The following is a 19,881-nucleotide window of genomic DNA, read 5'->3' on the forward strand; positions in this document are numbered from 1 at the left end:
ATGGCGAGGACAGAGACAATCATAATCGCATCTATCTCAAGAAAATATTTACATTTGTTTTGCACAAAAGGGATGGCCGTCTTTTTCCAAAGCGAGAACACAGAGTCAGAGAAAGCCAACTCAAAAGTCTCTTCGCAAGTTTTTAACTGCACCGATCCCATCTTTATACAACAAATGCAGTTTTGACAAGAGCATATGGCAGTGAGAAATACTGTCGCGGCATGGGGAAAAGAAGCATGCATGCAAAACAGACGACTTCTGGTTCGAGTCCCCCTTTGCTACCACCTAGAAATTGCAGTTTGATTTTGGTCCTTTCCCTCCGGGGGTCAAGTGGAGTCTGAGATCTCTCAGACAGCGTGGGAAGCTGCGGGCCCCGGAGCCCGCCCTCCCGTGGGCCGAGCGCGCAGCCTCCCTCTTCCCTGCCGGCCCGGCACCGCGGCCCCTCCCGCCGCTCTCCCTCCTCCTTGGCAGCCGGGCCCGCCCGCTGCTCACTTGAGCAAGTCCTTGGACTCGGCCGACAGCCGGGCCATGTTGGCTGTGGAGAGAGCGGACAGGTGCGGCGGCGGCGGCATCTGGCAGATGGTGCAGGGGCAGGGCAGGCCAGCCCAGTGCTGGAAGCCGCTGCCCAGCTGCAGCGCGGGCGGCGTGGAGGGCGCCTTGAGCAGCGAGTGGGGAGGCCGGATGGTGCCGATGGCGGGAAGTGAGGCGGCGGATAGCGGTGACGAGGCATTGCCGGATGAGAGCGCGCCGCCCAAGATGGGGTGCACCGGGTGCACGGCGTTGGCCGCGTGCGCGGGGTGGCCGGCAGAGTGGCCCACGGTCCCGCAGTGAAAGGCCGAGTGGTGGCCCCCATAGATCTCGCCAACCAGCCTCTTCATCTCCTCCAGGGAGCTGGTGAGCATGAGGATGTAATTTCTGGCGAGGAGCAGTGTGGCGATCTTGGAGAGCTTTCGCACCGAGGGCCCGTGCGCGTAGGGCATGACTTCGCGCAGCCCGTCCATGGCTAGGTTCAGGTCGTGCATCCGCTTGCGTTCGCGTCCGTTGATCTTCAGCCGCAACTGCTGTAGGTCCTGCTCCGACAGCTGCTTCTTGATTTTGTACTTGCTGCTCTCTCCCGCGGCCTTGGCGCCAGCCCGCGAGAGGCTTTCCCCGGGCATCTTCTGCATCATATCTCCCTGTGTGGACGAGACCGAGTTGAGACGGCTCTCCTGGTGGTGGTGGTGGCGGTGGTGGTGGTCCCTCAGGTACATCTCATCCATGTCCGGAGATGAAGCTCTGCTGGAGACAGAGCTCGAATCAGAATTCATTTTATTACAGGGGATGCGGCCCTACCGTGGGGAGGCTTTAGGCGGGAAATTAAAGAAAATCTGGAATTAAAAAAAAAAAAATCTGCACTGCCCAGGAACCCACTTCTCCGCGGAAAGATGTGAGAAGAAAAGCGGAGATGCTGCTTTTCCCCGCCTCTCTCCCTCCCACGCCCCTCTCTCTGGTTAAGCTGCTTCCTGGACAGCTAGTTGGTGTGTGCTTGAACTAACCTCACGCTGAAAAAGAGGGGCTTTTATAGAGCTGCGGCGGAGAAAAGAGACAAAAGGAGCCCTCCTATCTATCCTGGGCTGGTTAGGATGACGTGCCATCATTCAGGGCGGTGCGCTTTGCTGTCCCATTTAGCAAGGATTCCTATTCATATTCATTGTGGGGCCGCCCTGGGACACCTCTGCTCCGAACCGCTAGGAGCCCCCAGACACAAAACCCTCTCTGATTGACACACTCACCGCTCCAGCTCACGCCTTCCTGATTTTTTTTTTAAACTTTCTTCCACCCCACCCCCCTTCCCAATTTCTCTAACCAAATCACACATCAGGAACGGAGGGAAGGGAAGAGAAGGTGGCCAGGCGGTTGGTGGGGGTTCCTCTGAGTTTGGAGAGAGGAATTGAAACTTTCGCTCTCCTTTTTTTCCTGGTTGCTCCCAAGTTTAGAGAAATATGGGCAAAACTAGGTCCCAGTGGAAAGGTTTGAGGGACAGAGGTGCGGTCGGAGGGCAGTTGCTGCCAGCGGGGGCTGGGGATGGTGGGAAGACTGCATGCCGACGTTCTCTGTCTCAAGATTTTTTTCATCAGATTTCTTTTCCTAAACACTTCCATTCTGTCAGTTTTGTTTATTGGGCCCTTCTCGTGTGGTTTCAACGGGATATCCATGTTTGGTGATGGCTTTGCCCCTGATAGTATTGTGGCAGAGAGGTCTCTTATTTTCTTTGTCCTCTCTTTCGTTTTAAAATATGGATTTCTAAAAGAATTTCAGTTTTGCACAGTTCTTCAACCTCCTAAACCAAAAACTGAGAAAAAAAAATGTTAATGTCCCAAGAAAAGCAACTTGGGAGGATGAGAAGGAAAAGCAGCCAAGGAGGCAGAGAGAGAGATTGTTAGGACTTGTAAAGGTTCCTGAGAGCTCCAGAGAGATTGTTCCCGCTCCAGGCTTCCTGGACCTCGGCGCTGGCGCAAAACGGTGGGACAGTCCGCGCCCGAAGCTCCGCTGGGCCTCCTCTGGCCGCTGTGCTGACGTGCCCCGAGCTCCGGGAATTCAGCGGCACCCCGGCCTGCGAGGGTGGGTCCACCAATCTGGGGCAGCCGTACGGCGTCGGACAGGGAAATCAGAAGCTCATAATAAACTATCTGATGTCGGGGTGGTGGGTGGTGGGCGTCAGGCCGGGGGGGGGCGCGTGGGCAAAGAAGCACGGAGGAAGGGAAACAACGAAAGGACCTAGAGAGCCCCTTGTGCGTGCCTGGGCACTGCGGTTCAGCGCAGAGTCGTTTCTGGGAATAAAGAGGAGGTCGGAGTTTGGAGCCTTCGGTGCGAGTGCGGAGGTGGGCGTAGATCTTTCTTCCCCCTTGCTGTGCTTTTGTCGATCAAGACTTTAGCTCAGCAGCATGAGGGGCGGGAAGGCAGAAATCCTGGGAAGGGAGAGAGCCCCAGGAGTGGTCTCTAGAAGAATCCGGACACCGCCCCTCTCCGGGCTTGATGGAACGGGAGACAAACCATAGCTAGTGACTGAGAGTCTCGGTGGAAGTGTGAAATCGAATCAATCCCGGAACCTCGGGCACTTGGGGCCTCTTGCACCGCTGAGTCACTTCGAAGAACAGGATGCCCCCTTTCCCTTGACTCAAACCGAGCGGTCAGTGGGAGAGGGATGCGTGGCCAGGTCCGGAGTTTGCACGCTCTGAGGCTGTGCCCCACTGACAGTCACGCTGTGAAGGCAGCTCTGGCAATACCAGCAGGATGTGCAGACGCAACATTGACATGGATGCTTTTGCTACACCGAATTTTGCTTTTCTGTAATGGGGGAAAAATGGCCAACAGCCCTTCGTCAAGGCCAGGAAGTTAGTGCTCTTGAAGACTGGACAAGAGCCTCTTCTCCTACCACCTCCACCTCGGTGGAAGGAAAGTTTCTTAATTCGAGAGATTAGATTGGATGTGGAAAGACTAATGTCCAAAAGCATTGCTAATACCAAGCATAAAGAATGTTTCTTAATTCACCAGACTCGCCAATAAGATAGTGACATACACTAAGTCTTCCTGGTTATTTTAAAAAAAAGGATGGGAGGGGGGAAGTGCTCCAGAACTTTTGCAGTCCCAGGTGATGGGAGGAAGCTAGTGGCTAGTTCTAACGACAACCCTCTGCGACTCCCCTGCTGATCAAATGGGGTGAGGAGAGAGAGGTGGACGGGGGAGGGCATTGGGAGCGAGCACTGGACTGGACGAAGAGCAGCTTCCCCGCCCTGCGCACGGTGCACAGGTCCGGCCCCCGCCGTCCTCCTGAGCCACCTCCCTGACTCTAGGTCCTCGGCGGCGTCTGTCTTTCCCACACCCAAATTGAAAACGCTGCACCTGAGTTTTGGTTTGGGGAAGTAGCAGAAAGTCTGGTCAGAGTAGAAGGGTTGCAAATGAAGGAGTGGAAAAATCATGTTGCTACAAGATATTTTACCCTTTAAAAAACATCTTGATTTTCTCAGTGGAAAATGTAAAATAAAGTTTTTAAATCTCCCCCAAATTAGCAAAGAAGGTGGCAAGGCGGGGGGCGGGAAAGGAGGGTAGAGCAGCCCTCGAAATACAAGCTTGCGAGGCTGGAAGACCGGGTCCAGGGTTCCGGGAGTCCAAACCAGATAGAAGCCACTCTCCTTCAGCACAGCCTTTCAGCCGAGAGGGGGCTGACGCCGGCCGCAGCCGGTTCCGAGGGGGCTGCGATGGGTCCGGAAGGGGCGACTGGGCCTTTGCCCGAACAGACCAGCACCCTCCCTTCCTTCTTCCCTAGGGGTTTTCAGCTCCAGTAGCAGAGGTGCTTGAAATGGGAGATCTGCGGGGACCAGGCCGGGACTCCCTCTCTCCGAGGCTGGGACGCGGCGCGCCCTCCGCTCCTCGGTCGCCCTCTGCTTTCTCGAAGGTCCGTAATGCGTGAGTGTGGGTGGTCCAAGGTTCAGGGCCTCCTTTCAGTAAGTACCTTTAGAGGCTAGTTCCCCCACTTCCCATCCGTTGCGGGGGTTGACAACTAGACGAGGGGAGTGAGTAAAGGTGCCACAACTTTGCTTACCATAAAATGGGTTAATACTCGCCGGGGCCCAAAATGCTGAGGTGCCCCGCGCGCCTTGCTTCGTGGAGTCTCTTTTCGACCCCCGCCACCGCAGCTCAGTTCCTCGGATTGAGCCCTGAACCCGAGAAAGAGCAGGCCCGGAGCTCAGGAGGGCAAGCACACGGATTTCTTTCTGAGAGCTGACTACCATCGCCCACCCCAGACTTGTGCGGAAGGAGAGAGTAAAGGAGTCGCCGCCTGGCCAAGGCTGCAGTAGCCTAAAGGGGCTCAGCCAGAGATGCACCATGACCTTGGCCCTGGCCGGGACCCCTTTCGGAGGGCTCAGACCGGCAAGGAGCCGGAGCGAGCGACCCTGCTGCGGTGGCGCGGGCTGCGCTCTCTCGGGACACACCCCGCGCCCTCGCGGCTGGGGAGGGCTGCGCTGCGGGGGCGGGGGTCGTTCTCTGGCAACAGGTGCGTCCCAAGGCAGGCAGGCTACTTCCCTCCCAGCCTGTCTTGGCTCTGAGAAGAGCCTGGAGTTTCTCAGCCTTCCTACAACATATGAAAACAGCGGGTCGGCGCGTGGACCGGGTCAGAAGAGCCGTCCTGCTGTACCCGCGCGCCCGGGGCGCTCCGCTGGGACCGCGCACTGGGGAAGCTGTTCGGCTGTGCGCAACACCCCCCTGTGCCTCCCAGATCACCAGGGATCCTCTCTTACCTGACACCCAGTGCGCGCCGCTCGGTGCCCGACGGCCACTGCTCCGCAGCCTTAGCCACCGAGTTCCTCTCCAGCAGCTGCCGGCTCTGCCTGAGGCCGCGGCGATTTTGGCTCAGGAGCGAACCCCCACCCCCACCCCCGCAAGAGTCCAGTAGCAAATGTCGCTGGCTGACCTGCCGAAGAGCTACTGTGAGAGGCAGGTCAATCAGCAACGTCCAGGGGCTCCTCTCGCTCATCAAGCCGCAAACTTGACCAGCAGAAACTTTGGCCGAGACCGAAAGGCGGGAGGCTGCCCTGTGGGCTTCACCCTTCAACCCAACCACCCTCCAAGACAAAACAGAACAAAAAAAGGAAACCTAAACATTTCTAACTATGTTTCCTCATGTGCAAACAAGGAATAGCCTAAAAATTAGTTGACCACGCGGAGACACTTCTCAAAAAGTGCGTTCTTTATCAGAGTAAAACAATAACTTCACAACAATAGCAGTGGGGGTCCGGTCACCGGGGCTGTTAGGTTGATCAAAGAAGCCAGTACCAAAAAGGAAAATAAATAAATAAATAATAAGGCCAAAAAAATTTAAATATCAACATAAATCGCAGTCAAACAGGAATAATCTCTTCCTGCAGCAGCGCATCCCGAGTGATAGTGTTTGGCTTAGGGTACGGAACCCTGAGCCCCTAGATTGGGAGATGCCAAAATCAAAATTCCAGCAATTAAATAGGTGATACAAGGGCCAGAGAAGATGGATCTGGACAGATTGACTAAAGCGATTCCATTTTCTGGGTTTCCCTATATTTTAAATAACATCTTGAAAACTTACTGATCTGTCCAGTCTTCCTCCCCATCTTTTTAAAATCCAGTTTTCATACGGGGAAAATAGCAGAAGTGGAAGGGCAGCAGAATTTTATGAGCTGGTAGTAACTGCTTTTCACAATATTGGATGTGAGACTGGAAGATGCCAGGCAGTCCCAGAATAGCACCAAATGATGAGGTGCTAATTATGTGAATATATAGACAAGTTAATACACTGGCAGAACTAGAAGTTTGATTTTAATGATGCATAAGCAGCAAGGCTGGCTAGAACTTACAAATTCATTATAATTATTTAAAGACTCACAAAAGTCAAAGGAGATATGAAGTTCTGGGCCTCATTTATAGGATTTAGCTCAATTAGTGAGCATCCTTCAGTACTCTTTTTTTTTTCCTTTCTAGTAACATCTGCTCAATTGCCAAAACCTCAACTGAGTTTTCCTCCTGTGGAAAGCCAATAAATGGAAAATATTTTTTTCTCAAGATTGAAATGTTTGGGTTGATTTAAATATCACTGGTGATCAATTACATAAACTGATGAGTTATATTAAAATTTGCATACTTATACACACACTCTTGGCATGTGCCCTGACATTCTGGATTTGTGGCTCCGTTAATACCAATACTTTAAGAACCACTAAGCGGATGATTTTTTAACAGTATTTTATTGTTATTAACTTAATTCTTTTATGAATTGATAGTTACAGCCACTATATACAATTTGATATCTCACAGAATACTAATTCCACTTTTTGCTTTTGGAGGTTATTTGATCATCTCCTGGCTATATTCTATTAGATAGTTAAACACATATTGCTGTATTCTTTGCTGAAGTGCTTAAGGAATTGAGTTTTATTTTAGAGTTATCTTATGTAGCATATGTATAGCTCATTTTGACTTCAGTAATATTCAGATTTATACACACACAAAGTACATAAGTAAATAGATACCACGAAGAGATTAGAATATAGGTCTAGAATCTAACTATAAAGGAACAGCAGATTAAAGGAATGTTTACACTTATGACAACAATTTATTACACCGCCTTTTTATTATAGGTACCTATACATGTAAGTTCTGAAATTTATATGTATATTAGCATAGAGTCAAATACATTAAAATATTTCTTTGAAGTCTTTGGGTTCTAAAAAAATACATAAATTATTTTCAGATGCTGTGTAATGAAGACAATGGAAAACATATTAAATGTCTGTTTATAAGTAACGTTGGATTTGAAATCTTCTCACATTGGCTTGACTCCTAACAGATATAGATTTACAAATGTTATTTTGAGAAAGTTGTAAATAAGATTCTGCTACTGAATCTTGAAAAATAAAAATGGCAATTTTCTAAAATCAGACTTTCAATGGTTGATTTATTTTATACACCATCTGCATCTGTGGTATGGACCAGGTGGATTTTGCTTCATCATTTCTGAAAACAAATGAAAATGTAATAAATTGTACTTTCTCATGAGTGCATTGTATTTTTCTATCTATAGATATGGTTTTTGTTTGCATAACACCAACAGCCTGAATGTAAACGATATAAAACCCAATTATCACTGTTTACAATATTGGCTAAATTTTCATTTTTATTTTTACATCATATTATAATATATACTAAAATTAAAACAATTGCCCAAGTAATTTAAGTCTTAGGTCCTGTTTTTCTTTTATTTTGCAGGGCAGAGGGGAGGAGGAAGGTAGGGAGAGAGGAAGCAGGCTGGAAACAAATTATCACTTAACATTTTTAGATATTTATCATTTTATATTTTACTTGCAGATCAGGCAGAGTCTCTTGTTTAACCATTGAAATATATTCTCAACAGTACTATCAAGGGCTGTTAGTAAAAACTTCTTATACATTTGAGCTATGTCAATTTTCTGAACAAAATAATAATAGAAATTAATATTTTTACATAACATGATATCATTTAAGGTATTCATGAAAGAAAGCTCATAATTTTCCAGGTCTTTTTTTTCCAGTGATTGTGATCATTCTACCCTATAATGCTTGATAATAAAGAAATAGCAGAATACTGGAGCATTTGTCCACTGAAGTGAATATTTCAATTAGATAACCTTAAAAGAACTTTGGTTTTTTTCTTCATTTTATTATGGCAAGTGTAATGCATTTGAGTAGACTTTTAGAAAAATAAAACTTTATAATGAGGGTGAAAAGAAAAAAGGGGGAATAGGAAACATTATGCACGTATGCTTAGTTCATAATATATAAATTTAATCCTACCCTTAAGCGCATTTTATGAAGTTGTTTGTGCAAAAGCACTTGCAAAATACATGTTAACTTTATAGATGCATGGAAATTGCAACGCTGATTCTAATATTTTAATAAAGAACCCATTTGTGGCTGTTTTCCAAAGGCAAATGTATAGCAAGTTTGTCAATCATGTTTAAATACCCTATGGACTCTGTGACACTGTCATTCACCATTCATACACCCTCCCATATGTTGAACCGGTCAAATTGCCTGAGATAAAGCTGTGAGAAAAATGAAAACACTGAATAATCCTTCAAGGATGGTACTCCTGAGTATAAGGACTGCTCAGAAACTGTGCTGCAGAGGCAAAGTGAAAAACTGAGAATACTATCAGACTGAAACCCTGCTAGAAATAGAATCAGAATAAAAGAAATAAAATAGAAGAAATAGAATAGAAATAGATTTTTTAAAGTGAATACTGTGGATAGCCTAATGTTGTTGAACAGTGTTCTCAAATAAGTTCTTAATTTCCTCTGTTGCTAAAAAGAAAAAAGAAAGTTTCAACTCTATATTGAGGGACAATTCAAGTGGCCCCATAGTTGTTCATCATGCAACAATGCATCTACTTAAATAAGAATGCAATACTAGAAATCTGTATTCAGGAAAAGACAATTCTCATTTGATTGACATAGATTTCTAAGCCTATTATTAATTATTTCCAGAGAAAAATTTGTTTCCTCTGGGGAAAGCTTTTATATGTGATTTATTTGCATGAGAGGAAATCAGATGCTGTTATGTGTATAATTTCAAGTATACTCACTACAATTGTTCTATCTCTTCATCTGCATCGAAGTTTTACCTCTCATGAAAGTAAAGCAGGGGATAATAGCTCTTTCACTCCCATTAGACATATTAATTGAAGTAATTGCATTAAATGAGAAATAATACCTTTGGGGAAGGTAATGCCAAGAACAGACACCCAATAGAAAAGTGTTGCCAAAGGTATGTGTGGAAGGAAAGATATAGGCCAAAAGCATATAACCAACTCAACTCAAAAGTTTAAGTAGCTGTAGAAACTAAAAACTAGTAAGCATAGGCATATGCAGCTTGGAGTTGTAAACCTTTTAAAGATAGGTTTATAGTAACAAGGGCACAGTTCCTCTCTCGTTGTGGTGCCTCACATGTCCCTGTTTGGGAAAGACACCGACAACAACGGGAACAAAATTAACATCAGCACAAAAATATTGCATATGTTTCTTTAATAAGTTGTCTGCTGGCTAAAGCTTACAAATACCCTGGGATCATAGAAAAGATGAGCTCTTGGAGAGATATGAACTATTTTTTTGATAACTCCTATGTTGTAAACATAGAGATGTCACTTCCTCACTGGAGGAGCACCCTCCCTATAGTATGAAGGGCAGAGGCAGATATTAGACAAAGAAAGACTTCACAGCCCATCAGAATTTCCAGAGAGGATTTGCTAGTTACCAGGTATGCACACTTTCACGAGTTTCTTGCCATTTCTGAGTCTTTGCTTTGTCATCTGCACAATGAAAGTAATGATACTTGTGACGTATACCATTGTGAGGATTAAATAAAAGAGTTTTGCAAGGTATTTGTAAGCTATTCGCCTAGATGGATCAGACATAAATTTCAAGAGCAAAATTTTAGAACATTCAATAAAAAATAAATTTATTTATAATCTTGAAATAGAGATGGATTTATTCAATTAGGCAAAACCAGAACTATCTATAAAAGAAAAATATTGATGAGTGGGACTACATAAAATAATGATACTTTATCAAAACACACTGAAAGACTGTGAATAGTGAATAGTGATTTTTAAACTTGGAAATGATCTTTGTAGCACAACAGTATTCCATATGCCTTTCTCGTAGGAATATAAACTATCATAGCCAGTTTGGAAAACAGCTTGATATTATCTTGTAAAATTTAACATTCATGTACTATATGACCCAGAAATTCTACTCCTAGGTTGCACGCCTCCACCTCAAACTCTTGAATCTATACACCTAAAGACATACACTGCAACAGAATGTTCATAGTATCACTATTCACAATAATAAATAGTTATCGACAGGGAAACACATAAGTAAAGTACGTGCACAGAATTACTCAGCAGATTAAGTGAATGAACCATAGCTCCATGCAAAAATATGAATAAATCCTCTTAAGAAAAAATTAAGACAAATAACGAGAGTCCCAAAAGTTTACATGGAGAATGATAACAAATTTTGTAAGGTTAAAAGCAACTAAAACAAAGCAATATACTTATTAATATATTACTGTATTAGTCCATTCTCATGCTGCTATGAAGATATACCTGAGGCTGGATAATTTATAAAGAAAAGAGGTTTAATTGATTCACAGTTCTGCTGGGGAGGCCTCAGGAAACTTGCAACCATGGTGGAAGTTACCTCTTCACCGGGTGGCAGGAGAGAGAATGAGCGCAAGCAGGAGAAATGCCAGACACATATAAAGCCATCAGATCTTGTGAGATTCACTCATTATCACAACAACAGCATGGGGGAAACCAGCTCCATGACTCAAGTACCTCCACCTGGTCCTGCCCGTGACACAGCGGGATTATGAGGGAATTACAATTCAAGGTGAGATTTGGGTGGGGACACAGAGCTAAACTGTATAATGCATATTAAGCGTATACTTAACATACTTATTAAGATTACACAGAGAAGTGGAAAAGCTACATTTAAAAAAGAGAAAAAGTAAGCAAGGAAGAGAAGAATCAGCATAGATTCAGGATAGGAGCTACTTCAAGTGAAGGAGGAGGGGTTTAGGAAAGAACTACACAGAGTCATAAAAGTTACAATCGATGCTTCAGTTTCTGGATTGGGATGGGCATTCACAGGTGTTCATTATATTATTCAAAATAGACACAAACATGAATGGACCAATGATAAAAGTACTTTCTAGGGCCGAGTGCAGTGGCTCACTCCTGTAATCCCAGCACTTTGGGAGGACGAGGCGGGTGGATCACGAGGTCAGGAGTTCGAGACCAGTCTGGCCAACATGGTAAAACCCCGTCTCTGTTAAAAATACAAAAATTAGCACAACTTGGTGGTGCCCTTCTGTAACCTCAGCTACTCAAGAGGCTGAGGCAGGAGAATTACTTGAACCTGGGAGGCGGAGGTTGCAATGAGCCGAGATTGCACCACTGCACTCCAGCCTGGGCAACAGAGCAAGACTGTCTCAGAAAGAAAAGAAATGGGGGGGGGTTGTCTAATATGTGTTCACTTGTAAAATAATCAATGAAATGAAGACAACTCTTTGTTCTCTCTATTTAGATAGAGGATAGAAGTTGAAAAAGCTAATCCATCATGCCCACCACAGTTTACTCCTTTGGTTATCTGATATCTGTGTACACCTCGTATCCATAGCTGAACTTCCGAATAGCAACTATTACAATAAAAACACACTTGCATCCGACATAACTCAATTACCACTCATAAAAATAAATGAACAACAGTAACAAAAATATACTTACTGGGAAACTTAATATTCTACCACTCACTATCACTGGGTAATTTTTATTCTTCTTCCAATTTCATCAATTCTACTTCATATAAGGCATTCCATAGATTATGTTATTCATTTAAATACAACCAGGAATGGCAGTGCACACCTGTAGTCCCAGCTAGTCAGGAAGCTAAGGTGGGAGGATCCCTTAAGTCCAGGAGTTTGAGGCTGCAGTGAGCTATGTATGATCACAAGAGTGCACTCCAGCCTGAGTCACAAAGCCAGATTTCATATCTAAAAGAAATTTTAAAAATACACACACACACACACGAAGACAACTTATGCAAAATAGTGGATGAACAACAGAAGAGAAAAAAGGAAATGGGTTAATATATATTCATATGATTTATGGCTTGGCACCAATAAGCACTCTGAATAAATTGTGAGTAGCACATATACCCTACTATGATTGGCTTGTCACATATTGTCAAAAACCTTAGCAGAAAGAGGCAGGCAGAGGAAAGTTTGGAGAACATGGCTTCTTTTGTCTCCTCTGTTCTTCACAGGTGACATGCTAAGATTGGTGGTGATGATATTCAGCCTGTACAGGGAAGGGCCCTTGTCTTGTCTTTAAGCCCCAAGTAGAGGTCTACTTAGCCTCATACATTTGACCACAGCACCTTGAAACTTCAGGATATTGACATGATGTGTATTGTCTCATCTTGCACCTAATATCTGGGTTTTGGATCCAGTTTCTTACTGGACTACCAGTATCATCTTGATACAATGTTCACAGATTATTTCATAAGGGCTAGAAATAACTCATTCACTAAAAAGTATTTATTAAGCAACTGCATCATGCTAGGTATTATTATAGGCACAGAGAGTTTTTAAATGAGCAAAATAACCTCATATTCCTTCCCTTGACAGCCTTGAATTATAAGGGAAACACATAAATGAGCAAAATGCACGTTATATCAGATGGTGACAACTGTTACAGAAAAAATAAGGAAAGAAGGAAGTAGAGGGTACTGAGGGAGGAGAAATGGGATGCTGGTAGTGGTAACAGTAAATAATGTAGAGGAAGATCTCCAGGAAGTCGATTTTTCATTAAAACCTGCAGGAGGCAAAAGACCAAGTAATTTAGAGACCTAGAGAAAAAATGTTTCTGGCAGAGAGGTCAACAGATACAAAGAGGCTCTGAAGTAGGTGCAATCCTGCATGTTAGAGAAATAGTGACGCCAGTGTGGCTGAAGTAGAGTGAAAGAAAGAGTAGGCCAGGTGCGGTGGCTCACGCCTGCAATCCCAGCACTTTGGGAGGCCGAGGCGGGTGGATCACGAGGTCAGGAGATCGAGACCATCCTGGCTAACATGGTGAAACCCCATTTCTACTAAAAAATACAAAAAAAATTATCGGGGCATGGTGGCAGGCGCCTGTAGTCCCAGCTACTTGGGAGGCTGAGCCAGGAAAATGGCGTGAACCCAGGAGGCGGAGCTAGCAGTGAGCCGAGACAGCACCACTGCACCCCAGCCTGGGCAACAGAGCGAGACTCCGTCTCAAAAAAAAAAAAAAAAAAAAAAGAGTAAAAAATATCAGAGAGAAACTGCTCTTGCGTTGGGGACAGCAATCGAAGGTGCAGAATGTATAGCGCTTTGCAGGAAATTTTAAGTTCTGCTCTTTAGTGAGCACGTTGGCTTCCACTCTGAATAAGTATGGCACCCCCGAGAGGGTTTTGAGCAGAGGAGTGGCTTCAGCCTACTTATACTTTAGGAAAATCAGTCTGTTTTATTGAGAAGAGACAGAAAGGGGAAAGGTTAAAGTCGGGGAGATCAATTAGGAAGCTATTGCAAGCAACAGGTCAGGAAATAAGTGATGGTGGCTTGTACCACTTGTTTGGTGGAGGTGGTGAGAGATGGTCAGATTCTGATGTAATTTGAAGGATGAGCCAACAGGATTTGCTGAGATTGGATATGAGTATGAGAAAAAGAGGTTAAAGATGACCTCAAAGTTTTTGACTTGATATCTAGAAGGATATAGATGCAATCAACTGTGTCAAGAAAAACATGGGGGACTCTGAAGTGGGAAAAGAAGAGATTAAAAGATGAATGAGTGTCCTATCCAACTCACTCATTCAGGTTATCTTGCCTTTCATTGTCTTGAAGGTGTTTTGTAGCTCTGTAAATTGTAGAAAATTATTCTTTTCGGTAGAAGAGCATATGGAGTGTCTTTAGTAGAATTTAATTGATGACTGCTTATTGGTAGACCATTTTGCATGTTATTTGTAAATTTGTTTCAGAATGTTTCGTTCTTTATATGTGTTTCTACCCTTTGAGTGCTTCTTTGAATTGATTGTAACATCTTACTGGTTTCTCTCATAAATTAATGAGTAAAATAAAATCTTTGACTTGATTTTATTTTATATCTGTATTGGAGTCGTGGTTTTTATTGTTTTTTATTTTTGCCACTTATCTTTTAGCAACTGAGATGGGAAAAACTGAGCAAGGAGATATTTTGCATACGGTAAGTTTGAGATGCCTGTCCAAATGAAAATATAAACATTTTTCTATACATATCAGCCATTCAGGGAAAGACATGAAAGAAGTGAATAAGCCAATCACAAAAGGACAGATACTATATGACTCTGCTTATATAAGAGATCTAGAGAGGCTGGGCACAGTGGATCATGCCTATAATCACAGTAGTTTGGGAGGCCAAGGTGGGTGTATCCCTTGAGCTCAGGAGTTTGAGACCATCTCAACAAAAAACACAAAAAAGTTAGCCAGGTGTGGTAGTGTACACCCATAATCCCGGCTATTTAGGTGGTTGAGGTGGGAAGATCACTTGAGCCAGGAGGTTGAGGCTGCAGTGAGCCATGTTGGCTTCTGGGAGCTCAGAGGAGGGAGAAATGGGGAGTTGTTAAATGGTTAAAGAGTTTCAGTTTTGCCCAACAAAGAAGTACTGAATGTTAGTTGCACAGCAATGTGAATATACTTAACACTAATGAACTGTATACTTAAGAGGGTAAATTTTTGTTATGTGTATTTTAGCACAATTAATGTAACAATAGAAATACTACTGAGAAACAAGATAAGGCTAACTCACAAAAAAAGCCCATAAGTCTTATGAAGAAATACAGCATCCATGAAAATCAAACACACTACAGGGAGACTTTTACTATGACTAGTTTTCATTGGAAGTCTTTTCCTTCTTTCAATCACTCAGTTGTGTGAAAAAGTTGGAGAACTTCAAGAAGGAAGCAAAGGGAAGAACAAGTCAATCTGAAAGCCTGTTGACCTGCAGAGTGTTGCCACTGACACTAGGAAGAGGTTTTTACAAATATCATATTAGTACCTCATGTAAAACAATTTTTAGGGCTGGGCACAGTGGCTCATACCTGTAATTCCAGCATTATGAGACGCCAAAGTGGGAGGATTGTTTGAGCTCAGGAGTTTGAGACCAGCGCCTGGGTTACTTAGCAAGACCTCATCTGTACAAAAAATAAAAAAACCAGTCACAGTGGCATGTGCTGGTGATCCCAGTTGCTAAGGTGGGAGGATCACTTGAGCTCAGGAGGTCAAGGCTCTAGTGAACCATGATAATGCCACTGCACTCCAGCCTGGGCGATAGAGCAAGACCCTGTCTCGAAAAACAAAACAAAACAAAACAAAATAACTCCACAATTTTTAGAAAACAGGATTGCTTGGGAAAAAAGAGAGAGAGAAGATAGAGCTGTGAGATTTTTATCCATTAGGAGACTCACAGAGCAGTGTCCTCTTCAGCTTGTCCTCTTTCAATACACTGATACTTACTTTATAACTGGAGGCACTTTATATGTGTTGAACACCTGCTGTGTGCTAGGTACTTCACAAATAGTACTGCTAATCCCAGAAACAGCCTGCCAAGGTACGATTATCCCTACTTTAGAGATGTGGAAACTGAGGCTCAGCAAGTTTCTGTAGCCTATCCTAGGACACATAGTAAGTAAATGGGAGCCAGGATTCAATTTGGCATGGTCTGACTCCAAAACCTATACCTTATCTCCCACACAATTCTGAATAATTGTCATCAAAGTATGATTCTGGGAACCGGGATCATGGACTTATACCCTCACCCAGGAGTAAAGAGATTGTGCCTTTCTTCCCCCTGCCAGAATGATTTCCACAGAGACCTGCTAATACAGGAGATTTATGTAAGATCCAGAGTCTCATAACATAATACTCCAAATGCCCAGAACACAGGAAAAAAGATTCTTCATAACAATAACCAGGACAACCTCAATTCGAATGAGAAATGGCAATCCATAGACAACAACACCAAGACGTCACAGATCTTGGAATTAACTGATAAGGACTTTAAAACAACCATCAAAAAAATGCTTCAATGATTGGCCGGGTGTGGAGGCTCATGTCTGTAGTCCCAGCTACTCGGGAGGTTGAGGAGAATGGATTGCTTCAGCCCAGGAGTTTGAGGCTGCAGTGAGATCTGATCACTACACTGCACTCTGACCTGGAGAACAGGATGAGATCCCATCTCTAAAAACATTTTTAAAAATATTTTTTTCAGTGAGCAATTATGAACACATTTGAAGCCAATGAGAAAAATAGAAAACCTCAGCAAAGAAACAAAGAACCAAATGGGAATTTTAACTTTGTATTTTATTTTATTTTTTTGAGGCAGGGTCTCGTTCTGTCACCCAGGTGGAAGTGCAGTGGCACAATTATGGCTCACTGCAGTCTCCACCTCCTGGACTCAAACAATCCTCCAGCCTCATTTTTGTTTTATTGTAGAGATAAGGTCACCCTATATTGCCCAGGCTGGCTTCAAACTCCACGGCTCAAGCGATCCTCCCACCTCAGCTTCTCAAAATGCTGAGATTATAGGCATGAGCCATCATACCCAGCCCAAATGGAAATTTTGGAGATGAAAAATACAGTAACCAAAATAAAAATCTCACTAGAGGGTCTCAAAAGAAGAAAGGAGGAGACAGAAGGAAGAAGCAGTGAACCCGAAGATAAAACAATAGAATTTACCCAATCTGAACCGAAGAGACAAAACAGACTGAGCAAACCATGATTACACTGGGTGAAATGTAATTTGGCACCAAACACTTGAGATCACATCTTATAGGGATGGTGCCTCATCATAAAATGTCACTTCCTAAATAATTCCTGTTCCAGAGCTGTTGCAGTTAAATCGTCTAATGGTAACATTTTTTTTTCTTGTAAAGGTGTGACTGTTCTATGGAAGACATAATATAAATGTCTTTCCTTCAAAATGAGTACAAGGTGAAACAGAATGTTTAGGTTCTAAAATACTTTTTAAAAGTATGTAAAAGCAGTTTGTAAATTGTACAGTGCTAGGAATGGAAGCTACTAATTTTTTTTTTTTTTTTTTGAGACGGAGTCTCGCTCTTTCACCCAGGCCGGACTGCAGTGGCACTATCTCGGCTCACTGCAAGCTCCGCCTCCCGGGTTCACGCCATTCTCCTGCCTCAGCCTCCCGAGTAGCTGGGAATACAGGCGCCCACCACCACGCCTGGCTAATTTTTTGTATTTTTAGTAGAGATGAGGTTTCACCGTGTTAGCCAGGATGGTCTTGATCTCCTGACCTCGTGATCTGCCCACCTTGGCCTCCCAAAGTGCTGGGATTACAGGCATGAGCCACCGCGCCCGGCCGAAGCTATTAATATTTTAGTCCAACCCCTTTATTTCATACATGAGGAATTTCAGGCCAAGAGAAAATAAGTGACTCACTTAAGGCTAACAGCTAGTTAATGACAGAGGGACTGGGCCTCCAGTCCAATAACAACTCATGTAAATATTTTTTCGTTAATCAAAAGAATTTTAAAAGAGACACTTAACCATAAGAAACAGAATAAAATTTTTAGCACCGTCTTTTTACTGAAGGTAATATTCTGGAGTTTATGAGAAGTTAACTTCAAAAAAATCCACAGCATTGGGAAAGATGACAAAAAACAATCAAAATACATCAAAATATAACTTTATAATTAAGGTTTCCTATTGCTAAATATTAATAAAATAAAAAATTTGTTATCATCTCTAGCAAAACTTTTCTTACGTGTTAGCTAATGGGAGTTATGGAATCAGTGGTAATACAATAAGACCTAAAAATGCAGCCACTGTTTTCCATAGATGCTCTGTTGCTTGATGAAGGAAAATAGGCCTTTATAGAAATGGGAGATTAAGGGAGAAAGAAATGGGTTGCTTCATAACCCGAGAACAGAAGTGATTGATAAGAAAAATAATTATATTGCATGAACAAGGGGAAGGTGTGTACTTATGCGTCTACATCAAGTGTAAAAAGCAATTCCACTATTTCAACCACGGTTTTTCAGATTTCAAGTGTAATGCTACTATATTTTCCTTCGCTTTTTATTACCCATTAAGCCCCTTAACACGCCCCCTCCACCACTACCAAATGAAACCTCTGTTATAAGTCAGTGCCAAGAAGCTGAGTTTCATTGTTTCACCCATGCAAATCAAGTTGTGAATATTTTGCAAGGGAGATCCTGAAAGAATGTCTGTATACAAAACAGTAAATCACAACTGGGAAAGAAATTGCTGGAGACGTGTGCTCTGTTTTATGTCATTTGGAACAATAGCAATCACCAAAATGCAGAAGTTTGTGATTTTAGAGCCTGGGAGCACCGCTATTTGGTTACCCAGATTATAGGCTGTGGTATGTTGGACTGGATTAAACCAGAAGAGGAATCTGTTTATCCCCTCCGCTTTAAACACCAATAAAAAGCACTGTTCCTCTCTTGAAGGTGCTGAAATGCAAAGCAAGCTCCCTACTCCTTTTCTCTCTCTTGGTGGCATTTGAACGTGTAAAGCTTTGAATACCAATTGCTTGAACTGGACATATGTGAATCTCTTCTAATCCTACTAATCCTGTCCCCAAGTGCTTCTTTGTATGTGGAGGCAGCACACATAGATCTAAGTAAAAGTGGCCATAATCCTGGAAATGTGGAAAAATGTCCCAGTGTGAGAGATGCGAGAGGGAGAGCTCCCTGGCAGAGGGACCTGCTGAAGAAGCTATTGTGTCAGTTCAAGGAAAAAGAGGGGCGACCGAGGCTCAAGGGAACATATGAAGAAGCCCTCTCACCTTTTCTGAGCTCCTGGGAGGAGAACAAACCCACCCAGCTGGAGTCCTCCCTTGCAAACAGCCTTGGTACACTTGAGCAAACTTAACAGAACTGAGACAGTTTCCAAAGGCTGGGAAATTCACCCAGCGGCTGCTTTCAGTGGCCTGAGCCCAGCAGGCCGGGGCCCGACGACGTGAGGGCTTCATTATGCTACAGAATTTCCTTTAAGACAGCCGGCCTGTTTACAGATTTCTGAGCCGTTGCTCCCTCTCAAACAGGAAGGGAAAGAGTGGCGGAAATTTCAGTAGAAAAACGAAGACATAAAATAATCCTACAGACCCTATCTTGTCAAGACTTTTCAGATAGAAGCAGGAGATACACAGTGAGTTTCTAAATTACTCCGTTTTGCTGAGGCAACTTGTGAGACTCTGACCATCCTGGTTGCAATTGTCCGTAACGAGGCACCGCAGCTTTTGAACTTTCTAAAGGGAATGTGGCCGCATTCTCCTCCTCATGAAGAATGCGTGAATCCATCCATTCACAAATAATAACTTTTGCAAACAGAGTATTTTGAAGTTGGTGGAATATTTAATACTGGTTTTTGAATCATGTTACAAGGGCTGAGTGCTGATTAACAGTATAAGGGTTGCATTTTTCAAAAAGCATTTCCAGTTTTACAAGCCCTGTTAAGAAGATGATGTAAATACTGCAATTTCCATTTGATGGAAAAGATATCATAATTATATTAAATAAAGTTCATTGATCTGAAAGCATACATTTTTCAACCCAAATATGCCTGACATATTTTAAAAGAACCATCAACACAATATCCCATTCAGGTAGTTAGTACAACTTAAAGTTGTATCTGCTGATACAATTCAAACATATTTATTTCTTCTATTTTGTTCAACTCATGTTCGTTGTTCATTTGTTATTTGTTTGTTTTTAAAAAATATTAATTGCTATT

At 43.3% G+C, this 19,881-nt stretch overlaps 1 protein-coding gene across 2 annotated transcripts; it reads right to left on the reverse strand.

Annotated features, from left to right (window-relative positions):
* Positions 1-391: 391 nt before the first annotated feature.
* OLIG3 (oligodendrocyte transcription factor 3) lies at positions 392-6,224 on the reverse strand. 2 transcript variants are annotated; one of them, XM_012505982.1, is made up of 2 exons: positions 6,101-6,224; positions 392-1,278 (listed from the first exon to the last, which is right to left on the reverse strand). In XM_012505982.1, exon 2 carries the CDS (start codon positions 1,257-1,259, stop codon positions 489-491), a length of 771 nt encoding a protein of 256 aa, XP_012361436.1. In that variant the 5' UTR covers positions 1,260-1,278; positions 6,101-6,224; the 3' UTR covers positions 392-488. The 2 variants fall into 2 exon arrangements, with proteins under 2 accessions (XP_012361436.1, XP_012361437.1); XM_012505983.1 differs by lacking the exon at positions 6,101-6,224 and adding an exon at positions 1,411-1,532 and having other exon boundaries at positions 392-1,275.
* Between the last annotated feature and the right edge of the window lie 13,657 nt (positions 6,225-19,881).

The sequence above is a fragment of the Nomascus leucogenys genome, chromosome 3 (assembly GCF_006542625.1).
Source record: "Nomascus leucogenys isolate Asia chromosome 3, Asia_NLE_v1, whole genome shotgun sequence".
Lineage (NCBI taxonomy): Eukaryota > Metazoa > Chordata > Mammalia > Primates > Hylobatidae > Nomascus > Nomascus leucogenys.